The sequence below is a fragment of the Lethenteron reissneri genome, chromosome 62 (genome assembly GCF_015708825.2).
Source record: "Lethenteron reissneri isolate LAM-NWPU_2019-01 chromosome 62, ASM1570882v1, whole genome shotgun sequence".
Classification (NCBI taxonomy): Eukaryota; Metazoa; Chordata; class Hyperoartia; order Petromyzontiformes; family Petromyzontidae; genus Lethenteron; species Lethenteron reissneri.
In genome coordinates, this window is record NC_083840.1 from 6,584,838 (window position 1) to 6,600,266 (window position 15,429).

At 56.2% G+C, this 15,429-nt stretch overlaps 1 protein-coding gene across 2 annotated transcripts; it reads left to right on the forward strand.

Moving 5' to 3' along the window:
- Nucleotides 1-2,440: 2,440 nt before the first annotated feature.
- LOC133358454 (uncharacterized) lies at nucleotides 2,441-10,131 on the forward strand. Of its 2 annotated transcripts, XM_061576742.1 has the most exons (5): nucleotides 2,441-2,604; nucleotides 2,780-3,002; nucleotides 6,259-6,443; nucleotides 8,753-9,014; nucleotides 9,806-10,131. In XM_061576742.1, the coding sequence occupies exons 2-5, from the start codon at nucleotides 2,963-2,965 to the stop codon at nucleotides 9,925-9,927; spliced, it is 609 nt and encodes a 202-aa protein (XP_061432726.1). In that variant the 5' UTR covers nucleotides 2,441-2,604; nucleotides 2,780-2,962; the 3' UTR covers nucleotides 9,928-10,131. The 2 variants fall into 2 exon arrangements, with proteins under 2 accessions (XP_061432726.1, XP_061432728.1); XM_061576744.1 differs by lacking the exon at nucleotides 2,441-2,604 and having other exon boundaries at nucleotides 2,919-3,002; nucleotides 6,262-6,443.
- Nucleotides 10,132-15,429: the final 5,298 nt, after the last annotated feature.

A 15,429-nucleotide genomic window follows, 5' to 3' on the forward strand; every position in this document is an offset into this window, starting at 1 on the left:
TAGAGCAGCAGCAGCAGCGGAGAGGCTGTAGCAGCAGCAGCAGGGAGAGGCTGTAGTAGCAGCAGCAGCAGCAGGGAGAGGCCGTGGCAGCAGGCAGCAGGGAGAGGCTGTGGCAGCAGCAGCAGGGAGAGGCTGTAGCAGCAGCAGCAGGGAGAGGCTGTGTGGCAGCAGCAGCAGGGAGAGGCTGTAGCAGCAGCAGCGCAGGAAGCAGCAGCAGGGAGAGGCTGTAGTAGCAGCAGCAGCAGCAGGGAGAGGCTGTGGCAGCAGCAGCAGGGAGAGGCTGTAGTAGCAGCAGCAGCAGCAGCAGGGAGAGGACTGTAGTAGCAGCAGCAGCAGCAGGGAGAGGCTGTGGCAGCAGCAGCAGGGAGAGGCTGTGGCAGCAGCAGCAGCAGCAGGGAGAGGCTGTAGTAGCAGCAGCAGCAGCAGGGAGAGGCTGTGGCAGCAGCAGCAGGGAGAGGCTGTGGCAGCAGCAGCAGGGAGAGGCCGTGGCAGCAGCAGCAGGGAGCGGCGTCTGTTTTCACAGTGGGCGGGGAGAGGGAAGGAGCTCGGTGGGCGTGGCCTCACGGAAGCCACGTGATTGAAGGGAGGCTGCAGCTGGTTTAGAGATGGTCCAGTGATTAGAGGACTCGCTGCAGTTGATTAATGTATATTCTTGGTTCTTTCGGTAAAGTCACGTAGAAGGGAAATAATAAAATAATAAAAATATAAAACAAAAAAATTCTCACGACGTTTCGACTGCAACACAAGCAATCATCATCAGGTGTGAAATCCACACTACCGAAAGAACCAAGAATATGAATCCCTGTAGTCGCGAAAGCTTTAAATGAAAATTGATGAATGTAGTGAATATCGTATTCGTATTGGAAGTAGGCGAGCAATGGCACAAAACCCGATGCAATAAAAACCGCGAAGTCGAATTGTGACTCTTGGGGCGTCGCGTTGTGGACGTGAATGTCGTGATCACGGTACCCATCGCTCGGTCGTGGCTCATGCCGCCACGCGTGTGCTTGTGTGTCATTTGTCACAATTCTACGTGTATCTATCTACGTAGACGAGGCATTAATCGGCACTCCCCATGCTGTTAGCGGGTAGCTTCCCCTTCGCGGCAACAGGGGACGGAAGTGCGATTACGCGAAAGTAAAGGACCGTGGCCCAAGGAGCCAACGGCAGTCCCTGGGAGAGGGATCCTGGGGACACGATCCCCAAACCCCGGGAGGGGGACTGGGGGATGACGTCACCTTCCAGAAGGCTCTGGAAGGGGGGCGTAGCTAGGGCGGAGCAAGCCACGGACCTGTATAGAAGCCGGTCCTCTGAAGGGTCCGGCTCGCTCATCTCCAAGCCGTGGACTGAAGACCTGGGCGGAAGGTAGGACCCTGGACCCCAAGCTACAGGGTCCTATCTTCTGAGGGCCGGAGCTGAGTGAGGCCGGCGGTCGGGTCGGCGTGGCCCCCCCTCGGGCCCCTCGCCGGACGGCTCCGAGCCGGCGTGGGCCCAGTGTTGGGCGGCGGTGTAGGCCGGAGGCCGCCTCGGGCATCGCGTGGAAGGGGCCGCTACCCCTTCGTGTTCGGGACCCTGTGACAGAGTAGTGAAATAAACATCGTGTGGCCCCACAGAAGGTCTCCTCTGGTTATTGACCCACTACATATACACGTGTGTAAATATCCAACTCATTTATCCACTCATTAACTCACCCACTCATTTACCTATCCACTCACCTATTCACCTGCCTACTCACCCACCTACACACTCACCGACTCGCCAACACTACACACTAACTCGCCTACACACCGACTCGCCTACACGCTCACCCACTCACCTACACGCTCACCGACTCGCCAACACGCTCACCCACTCACCTATTCACTCGCCTACCCACTCGCGTAATTCACCTCCCCACTCGTCTCCTCACCCAGGATCCCCTCCTCTGCATCCCGGCCTCTAACAGAGGCACCTGCTCGTGCTGCTCTCCCGGCCCTTCCGCCGGCAATCTCGGCCCACGTGGGGTGGCCGAGTCTCTCCAGACTCGCGGCGGCTTCAGTTTTAACAGCAAACAAATCGAGCGAAGAAGCCACGAGGAGGTGGTGGTGCGACCTCGAGGCACGAGCAAATTCTGTGCGCGACGCACCTCGGACGGCGTGGGGAGCGGTGGCGCGGTGGTGAACTGCGCCGACCAACTCCACCGGCGACAACATGAGCTCAAATTCCCAGCCCACGGCTCTCATCAGTGGCGACCGCTCTGTGTGATCCTCGGCGCGCTAATTCTGGGCCCTATTCCCACCACCACCGCTCCTCCGGCGAGGATCTCTCTGGTGACAGCAGCAGCAGCAGCAGCGGGGGTTGTTGTCCAGGAGCTCCGTACCAATGTGCAGGTCCTCCTGCCGCTGTCGCGACGGGAGAGAGGGCTTCAGGCTTCGGCAGGGAGAGAGAGAGAGACTCCGTGTTGTGTCGCTGTTCCTCTGCTGCAGCAGCGCAGGCCACAGCGGCTTCGCTGTGACCCACGGCGTGGCCACAATGGTCGCGCCGCTGTGACCCGTGTCGGTCATGTTCCCATTCATGAAGCTGTGGCACGGCGATGTTCTGATGCGGTTGGTTGTTACACCACTGGTGAGTGGGTGGGTGAGTGAGTGGGTGGGTGAGTGGGTGAGTTGCTGGTTACACTACGAGTGAGTGAGTGGGTGAGTGAGTGGGTGAGTGGGTGGGTGGGTGTGCACTTGTGGCTGCGTGTGCACGTGTGTACGTTTGTACGTAAGGATGCGTGTGTACGTGTGCACGTGTGTAGGTGTGCACGTGTGTACGTGCGGCTGCGTGAGCACGCGGTGACGCGATTGCTCCTGTGGGTGTTGAAGGGAAGTTGTCGCAAACCGCCTCCAGGAAACTCGTCCGGCTTTGTGAGTTTTCCCCGCACTCGAACTCGGACTCGATCTCGAACTCGGCCGGGCGAGTTGAGCGGCGCTCGCTCGCCATGGACTCCCGCTGGGCTCGCTCGCTCGCCATCGTCCTCGGTGAGTGGCCGCATCCCCAGAGCCGCTCGACTCCCGCGCGGAGCCACCGCGCCCCGCCCGCCCGCTCGGTGTGACCCACACGGAGACGCACATCGCGGCGTGCTGCTCGGTCCCAGGCGGTCGCTTTAGAGGACCCCCCACCCGGCTGCCCCAGACCGGCGCTGATCGTAGCCCGACCCGAGCGGGCGGCTGCCCCGCGCGACGCCGAGCCGCTCCGCGATGATGATGATGTGGATGTTGTTGATGTTGTTGATGTTGTTGTGGATGTTGTTAATGTTGTTGTGGATGTTGTTGATGATGTTGATGTTGTTGTCGGCTATGACCTGAGGCTGTCGAGGCAACGAGGGAAGAGCGCCCGAGTTGTCGCCTGCGGGGTCGTTCTTCATCCTGACGCTCGCGCTCCACGCGGTCGTTTGTTTTTTGAACGAAGCGATTTGTTTTTAATTCAGAGTGCACCTCTGAAGCATCGTGCAGTGCGTGTGAAAGTGAGTGTGTGTGTGTGTGAAAGTGAGTGTGCGTGTGTGAAAGTGAGTGTGTGTGTGTGAAAGTGAGTGTGTGTGTGTGAAAGTGAGTGTGCGTGTGTGAAAGTGAGTGTGTGCGTGTGAAAGTGAGTGTGTGTGTGTGAAAGTGAGTGTGTGTGTGTGTGAAAGTGTGTGTGTGTGAAAGTGAGTGTGTGTGAAAGTGAGTGTGAAAGTGAGTGTGCGTGTGAAAGTGAGTGTGAAAGTGAGTGTGTGTGTGTGTGAGTGTGTGTGAAAGTGAGTGTGCGTGTGTGTGTGTGAAAGTGAGTGTGCGTGTATGAAAGTGTGTGCGTGTGAAAGTGAGTGTGTGTGAAAGTGAGTGTGTGAAAGTGAGTGTGTGTGTGTGAAAGTGTGTGTGTGTGAAAGTGAGTGTGTGTGAAAGTGAGTGTGAAAGTGAGTGTGCGTGTGAAAGTGAGTGTGTGTGAGTGTGTGTGTGAGTGTGCGTGTGAAAGTGAGTGTGCGTGTGTGAAAGTGAGTGTGCGTGTGAAAGTGAGTGTGTGAGTGTGTGTGAAAGTGAGTGTGTGTGAAAGTGAGTGTGTAAGTGAGTGTGCGTGTGTGCTCGTACATTGCGCATGGAACTGGAGGGAAATTCCGACGCGACTCGGTGCGTGCGGTGAGCCCACATCACCGCTCCCTACCCGCGGGCGGAGGAAGCGTGCAGACGAGTCGATAGCTCGTCGAGTTTCCTGCTCAGATCCCCACTCGCAAAGCGCCGGCACGGCCGGAGTGGGGCCGACGTGAAGAAGTCGACCCAGGACCCGTGCCCATCACACACACAAAGAACCCCCCCCCCGTGTAGCCGTGAGCAGGCTGCTGTTGGGGCAAGCGCTCTTAGCGGGCAGCACCGGTCACGGCCGACCCGGCACCCGATGATGATGATGCGGCGGCGTGGCGAGCACAACGCTCAGTCCCCGAACCAGGTACTCAGTTGAGGCCGCGTCGACCTAGGGGAGGCCCAGGACCGGTTCAGATATTCTAACCACTGCACCACCGCTCGCACGCAGCCAGCCAATAAGACCGCACTCAAATCTTCTACACGCTGACACACACGCGCACACGCACACACACACGCACGTGTGTGTGGCGTTAGAGAGGTGCGAGTCTGTGTGCATGCGTGTGTGTGCGTGCATGTGTGTGCATGTGTGTATGTATGTGCGTGTGTGCGTGCGTGTGTGTGTGCATGCATGTGTGTGCATGTGTGTGTGTGGGCATGCGCGTGTCTGTGTGCATTCGTGTGTGCGTGTGTGTGTGTGCATGCGTGTGTGTGTTCGTGTGTGCATGCGTGTGTGCGTGTGCATGCGTGTGTGCATGCGTGTGTGTGCGCGCGTGTGTGTGTGCATGCGTGTGTGCGTGCGCGTGTGTGTGTGCATGCGTGTGTGCGCGTGCGTGTGTGTGTGGTGCACTTGGCCTGGCACAAGCATCGTGGTGACGTCACCGCCACTTAGTGGCGAATGGCGGTTGTTGTTGTATGTGCATGCGTGTGTGTGTGCATGTGCGTGTGTGGAGCCGTAGTGCGCAACCCGCTCACGGCCACCACCACAGTGACAGCGATTACCTGAACCGGTCCTGGGCCTCCCCTAGGTCGACTCAGCCTCACACGAGTCCCTGGTGCGGCGTGGACTGTGGTCTGGGATGTGACCCAATGGCGAATTCATTTGTTTTGATGACGCTTTTGTTGTTGGCGTCTTTTTGGTTTGGTGCCTTTTCTTAATTAGTTTATTAACTTTTGAGTTTGCCTGGTTGCAGTAGGGGTTTCATTTGCTTGGTGTTTATGGGATTTGGTCTCATATATGACGCGATATACAATGCAAGTATTGTTATCATCGCCGGGGAGACGAAGGCGGCCGGGCGTGGTGCTGGCCACCCACCCCCTCGTGTGCCGTGCCGGCCTTCATAGGTGCTGCTCGCTAACAGCACTTGCCCCACAAGTCTGTTACAGGCTACACGGGGGTCTTTGTCTTTGTAGGGGACCGGCGATGTTGATTGGGGGTGGGGGCACCGCTCCGGGCGATGCGCGTCCACGCTCACCACAGGCTCATCAACGTCCTCATCATCACTGGCATCGCATCATCATTGCATCATCGTCGGCATCATCATCACTGACATCATCATCGTCGGCATCATGATCAGCGCATCATCATCATCATTGCATCATCATATCATCATCATTGCATCATCATATCATCATCATTGCATCATCGTCATATCATCATCATCGCATCATCATCACCGCTATCATCATCATCATTGCATCATCATCATTGCATCATCATTATCATTGCATCATCATCATCATTGCATCATCATCATTGCATCATCATCATCACTGGCATCGCATCATCATCATCACTGGCATCGCATCATCATCACTGGCATCGCATCATCATCACCATCATCATCACCATCATCACCATCATCGGCATCATCATCATCATCGGCATCATCATCATCACCACATCATCATCATCGTCGGCATCATCATCACATCATCATCATTGCATCATCGTCGTCGTTGGGACCTCACGCCGCTGGCTGAACGCTCCTTACAATGAACACGCGGTGGGGGGGGGGAGACGTTCTGATTCATGTTAAACGCGGGGCTCTCGTTCAACAGTGATTGCCATGGCACTGCTGATGATGATGATGATGATTGCCATGGCACTGCTGATGATGATTGCCGTGCCACTACTGCTGCTGCTGATCACATGTCCGCGCCTCCCTCCCCGCGCCACGCGCAGCAGCAGCAGCAGTGAGCTGCGTGGTCTCCAGCGGGCGCGCCACCCAGCCGGTGGTGGTGGTGGCCGTGGAGGGCACCAGCGTCACCCTCAACTGCAGCGCTACGCTCCCTCTCGAGGGCTCTCAGAAGAATCCGCAATTCGTGTGGAAATTCTCTGCGGCCAACTCGCAAGACGCGGCCAAGTGGGTGAGTTCGGGCCCGTGCCAAGGGCGCTGAATGTCGCGGTGGACAGACGGAACCGGGGACTCGTGCGGTGCCGGGTGGTCTATAAACAATGTGGAGATCTCGACACTTGAGACGCGTAGAGCGACACGGGGACGACCACTTCTCGAGACAAAGACAGGCGTCGTGTGTGCCAGTCTCTCTCTGATTCCACTCTCTCTGATTCTAATCTCGCTCTGATTCCAATCTCGCTCTGATTCCAATCTCGCTCTGATTCCAATCTCGCTCTGATTCCAATCTCGCTCTGAGTCCACTCTCGCTCTGATTCCAATCTCGCTCCGATTCCAATCTCGCTCTGATTCCAATCTCGCTCTGATTCCAATCTCGCTCTGATTCCAATCTCGCTCTGATTCCAATCTCGCTCTGATTCCAATCTCGCTCTGATTCCAATCTCGCTCTGATTCCAATCTCGCTCTGATTCCAATCTCGCTCTGATTCCAGTCTTTCTCTGATTCCGGTCTTTCTCTGATTGCAGTCTTTCTCTGATTCCAATCTCGCTCTGATTCCAATCTCGCTCTGATTCCAATCTCGCTCTGATTCCAATCTCGCTCTGATTCCAATCTCGCTCTGATTCCAATCTCGCTCTGATTCCAATCTCGCTCTGATTCCAATCTCGCTCTGATTCCAATCTCGCTCTGATTCCAGTCTTTCTCTGATTCCGGTCTTTCTCTGATTGCAGTCTTTCTCTGATTCCAATCTCGCTCTGATTCCAATCTCGCTCTGATTCCAATCTCGCTCTGATTCCAATCTCGCTCTGATTCCAATCTCGCTCTGATTCCAATCTCGCTCTGATTCCAATCTCGCTCTGATTCCAATCTCGCTCTGATTCCAGTCTTTCTCTGATTCCAGTCTTTCTCTGATTCCGGTCTTTCTCTGATTCCAGTCTTTCTCTGATTGCAGTCTTTCTCTGATTGCAGTCTTTCTCTGATTGCAGTCTTTCTCTGATTCCGGTCTTTCTCTGATTCCAGTCTTTCTCTGATTCTAGTCTTTCTCTGATTCCAGTCTTTCTCTGATTCCAGTCTTTCTCTGATTCCGGTCTTTCTCTGATTCCAGTCTTTCTCTGATTCCAGTCTTTCTCTGATTCCGGTCTTTCTCTGATTCCAGTCTTTCTCTGATTCCGGTCTTTCTCTGATTCCGGTCTTTCTCTGATTCCAGTCTTTCTCTGATTCCGGTCTTTCTCTGATTCCGGTCTTTCTCTGATTCCAGTCTTTCTCTGATTCCGGTCTTTCTCTGATTCCGGTCTTTCTCTGATTCCAGGTCTTTCTCTGATTCCGGTCTTTCTGATTCCGGTCTTTCTCTGATTCCGGTCTTTCTCTGATTCCAGTCTTTCTCTGATTCCGGTCTTTCTCTGATGCCGGTCTTTCTCTGATTCCAGTCTTTCTCTGATTCCGGTCTTTCTCTGATTCCGGTCTTTCTCTGATTCCGGTCTTTCTCTGATTCCGGTCTTTCTCTGATTCCAGGTCTTTCTCTGATTCCAGTCTTTCTCTGATTCCAGTCTTTCTCTGATTCCAGTCTTTCTCTGATTCCAGTCTTTCTCTGATTCCGGTCTTTCTCTGATTCCAGTCTTTCTCTGATTCCAGTCTTTCTCTGATTCCGGTCTTTCTCTGATTCCTGTCTTTCTCTGATTCCAGTCTTTCTCTGATTCCAGGTCTTTCTCTGATTCCAGTCTTTCTCTGATTCAGTCTTTCTCTGATTCCAGTCTTTCTCTGATTCCGTCTGATTCCGGTCTTTCTCTGATTCCAGTCTTTCTCTGATTCCAGTCTTTCTCTGATTCCGGTCTTTCTCTGATTCCAGTCTTTCTCTGATTCCAGTCTTTCTCTGATTCCAGTCTTTCTCTGATTCCGGTCTTTCTCTGATTCCAGTCTTTCTCTGATTGCAGTCTTTCTCTGATTCCAGTCTTTCTCTGATTCCGGTCTTTCTCTGATTCCAGTCTTTCTCTGATTCCAGTCTTTCTCTGATTCCGGTCTTTCTCTGATTCCGGTCTTTCTCTGATTCCAGTCTTTCTCTGATTCCAGTCTTTCTCTGATTCCGGTCTTTCTCTGATTCCAGTCTTTCTCTGATTCCGGTCTTTCTCTGATTCCGGTCTTTCTCTGATTCCGGTCTTTCTCTGATTCCAGTCTTTCTCTGATTCCGGTCTTTCTCTGATTCCAGTCTTTCTCTGATTCCAGTCTTTCTCTGATTCCAGTCTTTCTCTGATTCTAGTCTTTCTCTGATTCCAGTCTTTCTCTGATTCCGGTCTGCTCCAATCCTCTGTCCGGGCTGCCCCATCGCAGATCATCCGGCACCAGGCTGGGGACTCGTGCGTGGCTCCCACGCGGCTCGCGAGCCGCATCGCGTGGAGCGGCGGGAAGCCCTCGCTCGACGCGGCGCACCTCGTGCTCGACCCCGTGTCCGCCCGCGACGCGGGGACGTTCAGCTGCAACGTCGCCGGGACGACCGTCGGCTCGACCCTCCTCGTCACGGCGCCCGCACCGACAGCAGCAGCGCCAACACCAGCAGCAGCGCCATCACCAGCAGCAGCGCCACCAGCAGCTGGTGAGTGTGGCTCTTCGCAGGGATTGCCTGGACCACCAAAGGGAGTAGACGCAGGCATACGCCCCGACTAGTCGACGCCTCCGACATGCGCTTGTCCAATGTTGACCCGCTCTGGCGGTGGTGGCCGTGGTGGTGGCCGTGGTGGTGGCCGTGGTGGTTGCCGTGGTGGCCGTGGTGGTGGCCGTGGTGGTGGCCGTGGTGGTGGCCGTGGTGGTGGCCGTGGTGGTGGCCGTGGTTGTGGCCGTGGTGGTGGCTACGCTGCTGCTGCTGCACGTGGCGGCTGCTGTGAGCCGGCACTGTGGAGGCAGCAGCGAGGGTTGGTGGGTCACTGCACAGACGTTGCGCAACTCCCTTCTCCACGTGGACATCGTCGAGGAGTCGTGCCCTGGCTCGCCAGGGGAAGGCTGATGTAGCGCCACGGCTGTAACTTCTAATTGAGGTGGCTGAGCCAGGCGATGCTGAAGCGGGAGGCTGATGTAGCGCCACGGATGTAACTTCTAATTGAGGTGGCTGAGCCAGGCGATGCTGAAGCGGGAGGCTGATGTAGCGCCACGGATGTAACTTCTAATTGAGGTGGCTGAGCCAGGCGATGCTGAAGCGGGAGGCTGATGTAGCGCCACGGATGTAACTTCTAATTGAGGTGGCTGAGCCAGGCGATGCTGAAGCGGGAGGCTGATGTAGCGCCACGGATGTAACTTCTAATTGAGGTGGCTGAGCCAGGCGATGCTGAAGCGGGAGGCTGATGTAGCGTCGCTGTGGGGTGGCCGTGCCGTGTCCGTGCGGGCGCGCAGATCTCCAATGCTGCACCGTGGCCCTGGCCGTCGTCTCCTGCTTCCTCTGCCTCTTCTCCGGGATCCTCACCGCGCTGCTGCTGCGCAGGACCCGCTGCTGCTGCGGCTGCCTCTGTCAATGAGCTGGGCGCGACGAGACCGACTCCCGACTCGACCCCTCAACCCTCGGCCCCTCAACCATCGGCCAGAGCCCCTCCCGAGGATAATGGTGCAAATCATCGGGGGCGACTGGCCCGGGCCCCGCGATTCGGGGGGCCGTGCTTCGCCGTCACGACGTCAGATGTAATGCTACCGGTTTATATTTTTAAGGCGTTGTGGGGGGGGGGGGGCACGCGGGGAGATTTTCCCCAGCCACCCCCCCCCCTTGAACGGCCCTGCTCTCAGCCTGCCTACAGCTCTTCCTGGACGGCTGTAGAAAGACGGCTGTAGAAAGACGGCTGTAGAAAGACGGCTGTAGAAAGACGGCTGTAGAAAGACGGCTGTAGAAAGAGCTTTAACGCTTATCGGATTCCGCCAGTCTACTCTGATAGAAGCGCACGACTTTATCTGCGATGAGCGCTGCACTTTACGTCGTTGTCACGCAGGGGGCGCTGCGAACATCCACGCGCCCCCCGCACGATCGACGGAGGCGCAGGGGCAGACGCTCGATCACGGTGGAATCGATCTGCAGGCGGCGGCGGTCTCCTCGCACGGCGAGCAGCTCCGTGTCGCCTCATCTCGAGCCCGCAATCCCATGAAGGTGAAAGTCCGCATCGAACCGAACCCCCAGCAAGGCCATCTACTTAACGACGAGAGAAAATTCACACGAAATGTCATTTTCAATGAGGTATTTTAATGAAGAAATAAAATTGTCTAATTCAAAACATAATACAATTCAAAGATGTTTCATTTTAAAACTTCACAACGGGGCATCGGATGCTTGCGTGAATGCGTCGTTCGTGTGCAACTTTTTTCGTGACTTCCCTGGCCGAAGGCCGTAATTGGTTGTTCGTGGATGCCTGTGGATGCCTGTGGCTTCCACGAACAAGCCCGAGTGGGTGAATATTCTCTGATTGTGATTCTCCTACCCCGAAGGCGATCTACCCGTGACTGTAGCCATGTACAGCAGCGTCATTTCTTGCGTGAACACTCATGTCTTGAGAATAGATGTTTGTGTTTAGTTTGTTGTCCTTCCCCCGCATCTCCGACTAGCACGGTTGGCTACGTACGGTGCGAAAGAAGTTCAACGTACACACGTAATACCTTTGATGTCACGTGACGACGTTGCTCGTATCCCCGGTCAGAGGATACGTTTGAGATGCATTTTGGGTAATTTCTTCAATTACGGTTTGAGATTTTGGAAATGAATAAAACAACGTTCTAAATATATGTAACCTGTGTGGCTATGTACTTGTTAAATTGTGCATATTTTCACACTTCAGTATTATAAGGAGAACCTCTTTATTTTCTTTTGAACATATTTTTTATAAAGTGGGGAGGTATGATGGAGAGCCTTCACGTGAACACGATCACTAATCGATTCGTTTCGGTGTGATCGATCCCGTGTAATCGATTCCGTGTGATCGAGTCGGCGTGGCACGTCACCGATGTTAGAATCGGCTCGGAGTGGCGCAGGTGAGACGCTGAATGAGGGAGCTCCTTCAACATGTGACTTGTAACCGTGAGATGAACACTCGAATCTAAATTAATTGATGAGGATAAAGTAATAATTAGTCCTAAAGTGCGTACTACCCAGAAACCTGTACAATGGTAGTGGCGCACTTAGAGGCACGAGGAGCAGTAGGCACGAACAGCCTTCACAGTTCACAAGGGATGACGACAGCCCCCGGTCAGCACAGCTGGCGGACTGCCCGACTGACGACGCCGACGAGGTGAAGAGGCAGACGAAGACTCCAGCGGCGCGACGAGGGGGTCCCTTTTATCCTCCCGGCGTGACCTCGCTCCACCCCCGGCCACGACCCCTTCTAGAACCCGGGCTCCCCTCACGTGCCCCCCCCTGTGACCTTTGCCCTGCAACCCTCTCCCTGGCTTGTCACGTGACCTGCTGACAGTCAGGGCTTCTGCAACTGCAGATCCCCTTCCCTGCCAGCAACCCGCGCTATGCCGCGTCGTGACCCATTCCATGTCACTACACAGTTAAGGATTGGGAGAGTCAATTTGGTTGTGAGAGTTTTAAAAGGTTAAAACCTGCAATTATTCCCTAATGCGCAGGGATTTTATCAGTGAGGCGTGGGGCGTGAAGTTGACAGCACATTTGGTCGTTTCAGATGGTCCGACATCCTCGTGTGCTAGAGGGGCCGGTGCAATAAAGCGACCGCGTGTAAACGGAGTCTCCTCCTGGATTCCGTGTGTCCGAGCGCGGAGAACAAGAAGATCACTCCGGAGAACTGTCGGTTTTTAGTTAGTGATTGTTGACCGCCCCCACTGTGCCCAAGAGGACGATCACGACCAGGAAGAACCGAGGCACAGTGGGCACGGGTCGAACTTCCATTGTTTCTATTTAGGCCTTGGGTTTGTGGGGGCCTGGGGTAGCTGATCGTTGTTCGTATTCCATTTCTGTTGTGAACTACTTCTCAGTAATTAGATCTCGCAAACATTCGTCTGCTGCTCCCACTTTTGTGATGACGGCCACAGTTATACCACCTGCCAATGTTAGTCGATGGGCATTGTTAGTCTATGGGCAGTGTTAGTCTATGGGCAATGTTAGTCTATGGGCAATGTGAGTCTATGGGCAATGTGAGTCTATGGGCAATGTTAGTCTATGGGCAATGTTAGTCTATGGGCAATGTTAGTCTATGGGCAATGTTAGTCTATGGGCAGTGTGAGTCTATGGGCAATGTTAGTCTATGGGCAATGTTAGTCTGTGGGCAATGTTAGTCTATGGGCAATGTGAGTCTATGGGCAATGTGAGTCTATGGGCAATGTGAGTCTATGGGCAATGTGAGTCTATGGGCAATGTTAGTCTATGGGCAATGTGAGTCTATGGGCAATGCTAGTCTATGGGCAATGTTAGTCTATGGGTAATGTTAGTCTATGGGCAGTGTTAGTCTATGGGCAATGCTAGTCTATGGGCAGTGTTAGTCTATGGGCAGTGTTAGTCTATGGGCAGTGTTAGTCTATGGGCAACGTTAGTCTATGGGCAGTGTTAGTCTATGGGCAATGTTAGTCTATGGGCAATGTTAATCTATGGGCAATGTTAGTCTATGGGCACGTGCCTGCCGCGGGTGGCCCAGGGTGGCCACTGGGCTGACCACCCTGGGCCCGGGCTCATTGCTCGCTGTACGAGACCAGAAGAGAAGAGGGAACTTGTGCCGGCGGGGACGCACAGCGCGGAGATGGAGCGACGACATTGGCTCTCGGAGCTCGAATATTCCTACAACTCGCATCGCGGGACCGTTTGGTGATGGCTACGGCTTGGGGATGCCTTCATCCAGCAGTGGATCAACAGAGCCGCCTTGTGGCAGTGCCCCGGCTCCCCAGGAGAAGGCGCTATAGCAGAGTGCGGACTAATCTCCATCTGCGGACGGGATAGAGTGTTTCCCCCTCGCCCGCACGCGTGGGTATTATCCACTTGCTTCGGTTTCCTCCCACATGTAGACACACCCGTTAATATAGTCCGATAACGCCGTCGTGTAGACAGGACCGCAGAGCTTGGGCAACGGTCGGTGGTGCCGGCTCCCCGCTCCTCGCCTGTGGCCCCTCCTCCTCCTGCCGCTTGAGCCCCCCCCCACCCCCCACCGCTCTCTCGCTCCACAGGGCGGCGCGGCGCTCCGAGGCGGCGTTGCTTCAACTCGGAGTTTCATTTCCCGTTCGTCGCCACGAGGGGGCGATGGACACACGTCGGCTCAGGCGTGCGGAGCGGCGCCCATTGGAGCCGCGGGGGTTGGGGGAATCCCCGTCTCGGTGACCCGCCACAACACGTCACCACGCGCCACAACACGTCACCTCGCGTCACAACACGGGACCACGCGTCACAACACGTGGCCACGCGCCACAACACGTCACCACGCGTCACAACACGTGGCCACGCGTCACAACACGTGGCCACGCGCCACAACACGTGGCCACGCGACACAACACGTGGCCACGCGACACAACACGTCACCACGCGTCACAACACGTGGCCACGCGTCACAACACGTGGCCACGCGCCACAACACGTGGCCACGCGACACAACACGTGGCCACGCGCCACAACACGTGGCCACGCGACACAACACGTGGCCACGCGTCACAACACGTGGCCACGCGCCACAACACGTGGCCACGCGACACAACACGTGGCCACGCGCCACAACACGTCACCACGCGTCACAACACGTGGCCACGCGTCACAACACGTGGCCACGCGCCACAACACGTGGCCACGCGACACAACACGTGGCCACGCGACACAACACGTCACCACGCGTCACAACACGTCACCACGCGCCACAACACGTCACCACGCGTCACAACACGTCACCACGCGCCACAACACGTCACCACGCGTCACAACACGTGGCCACGCGACACAACACGTGGCCACGCGACACAACACGTCACCACGCGTCACAACACGTGGCCACGCGCCACAACACGTGGCCACGCGACACAACACGTGGCCACGCGACACAACACGTGGCCACGCGCCACAACACGTGGCCACGCGACACAACACGTGGCCACGCGCCACAACACGTCACCACGCGTCACAACACGTGGCCACGCGTCACAACACGTGGCCACGCGCCACAACACGTGGCCACGCGACACAACACGTGGCCACGCGACACAACACGTCACCACGCGTCACAACACGTCACCACGCGCCACAACACGTCACCACGCGTCACAACACGTCACCACGCGCCACAACACGTCACCACGCGTCACAACACGTGGCCACGCGACACAACACGTGGCCACGCGACACAACACGTCACCACGCGTCACAACACGTGGCCACGCGCCACAACACGAGGCCACGCGACACAACACGTCACCACGCGTCACAACACGTGGCCACGCGACACAACACGTGGCCACGCGTCACAACACGTGGCCACGCGTCACAACACGTCACCACGCGACACAACACGTCACCACGCGTCACAACACGTCACCACGCGTCACAACACGTGGCCACGCGCCACAACACGTGGCCACGCGACACAACACGTCACCACGCGTCACAACACGTGGCCACGCGACACAACACGTGGCCACGCGTCACAACACGTGGCCACGCGTCACAACACGTCACCACGCGTCACAACACGTCACCACGCGTCACAACACGTGGCCACGCGTCACAACACGTGGCCACGCGTCACAACACGTGGCCACGCGTCACAACACGTGGCCACGCGACACAACACGTCACCACGCGTCACAACACGTGGCCACGCGACACAACACGTGACCACGCGTCACAACACGTGGCCACGCGTCACAACACGTGGCCACGCGACACAACACGTGGCCACGCGACACAACACGTGACCACGCGACACAACACGTGGCCACGCGACACAACACGTGACCACGCGACACAACACGTGACCACGCGACACAACACGTGGCCACGCGACACAACACGTGGCCACGCGTCACAACACGTGGCCAAGCGACACAACACGTGG

Bases quoted from the DNA above. Each gene is read 5' to 3' on its own strand.
- LOC133358454 (XM_061576742.1), top strand. From the start codon at position 2,963: ATGGACTCCCGCTGGGCTCGCTCGCTCGCCATCGTCCTCG. The intron at 3,003-6,258 runs GTGAGTGGCCGC...CGCCACGCGCAG, and splicing joins CTCGCTCGCCATCGTCCTCG to CAGCAGCAGCAGTGAGCTGC. The intron at 6,444-8,752 runs GTGAGTTCGGGC...GCCCCATCGCAG, and splicing joins CGCAAGACGCGGCCAAGTGG to ATCATCCGGCACCAGGCTGG.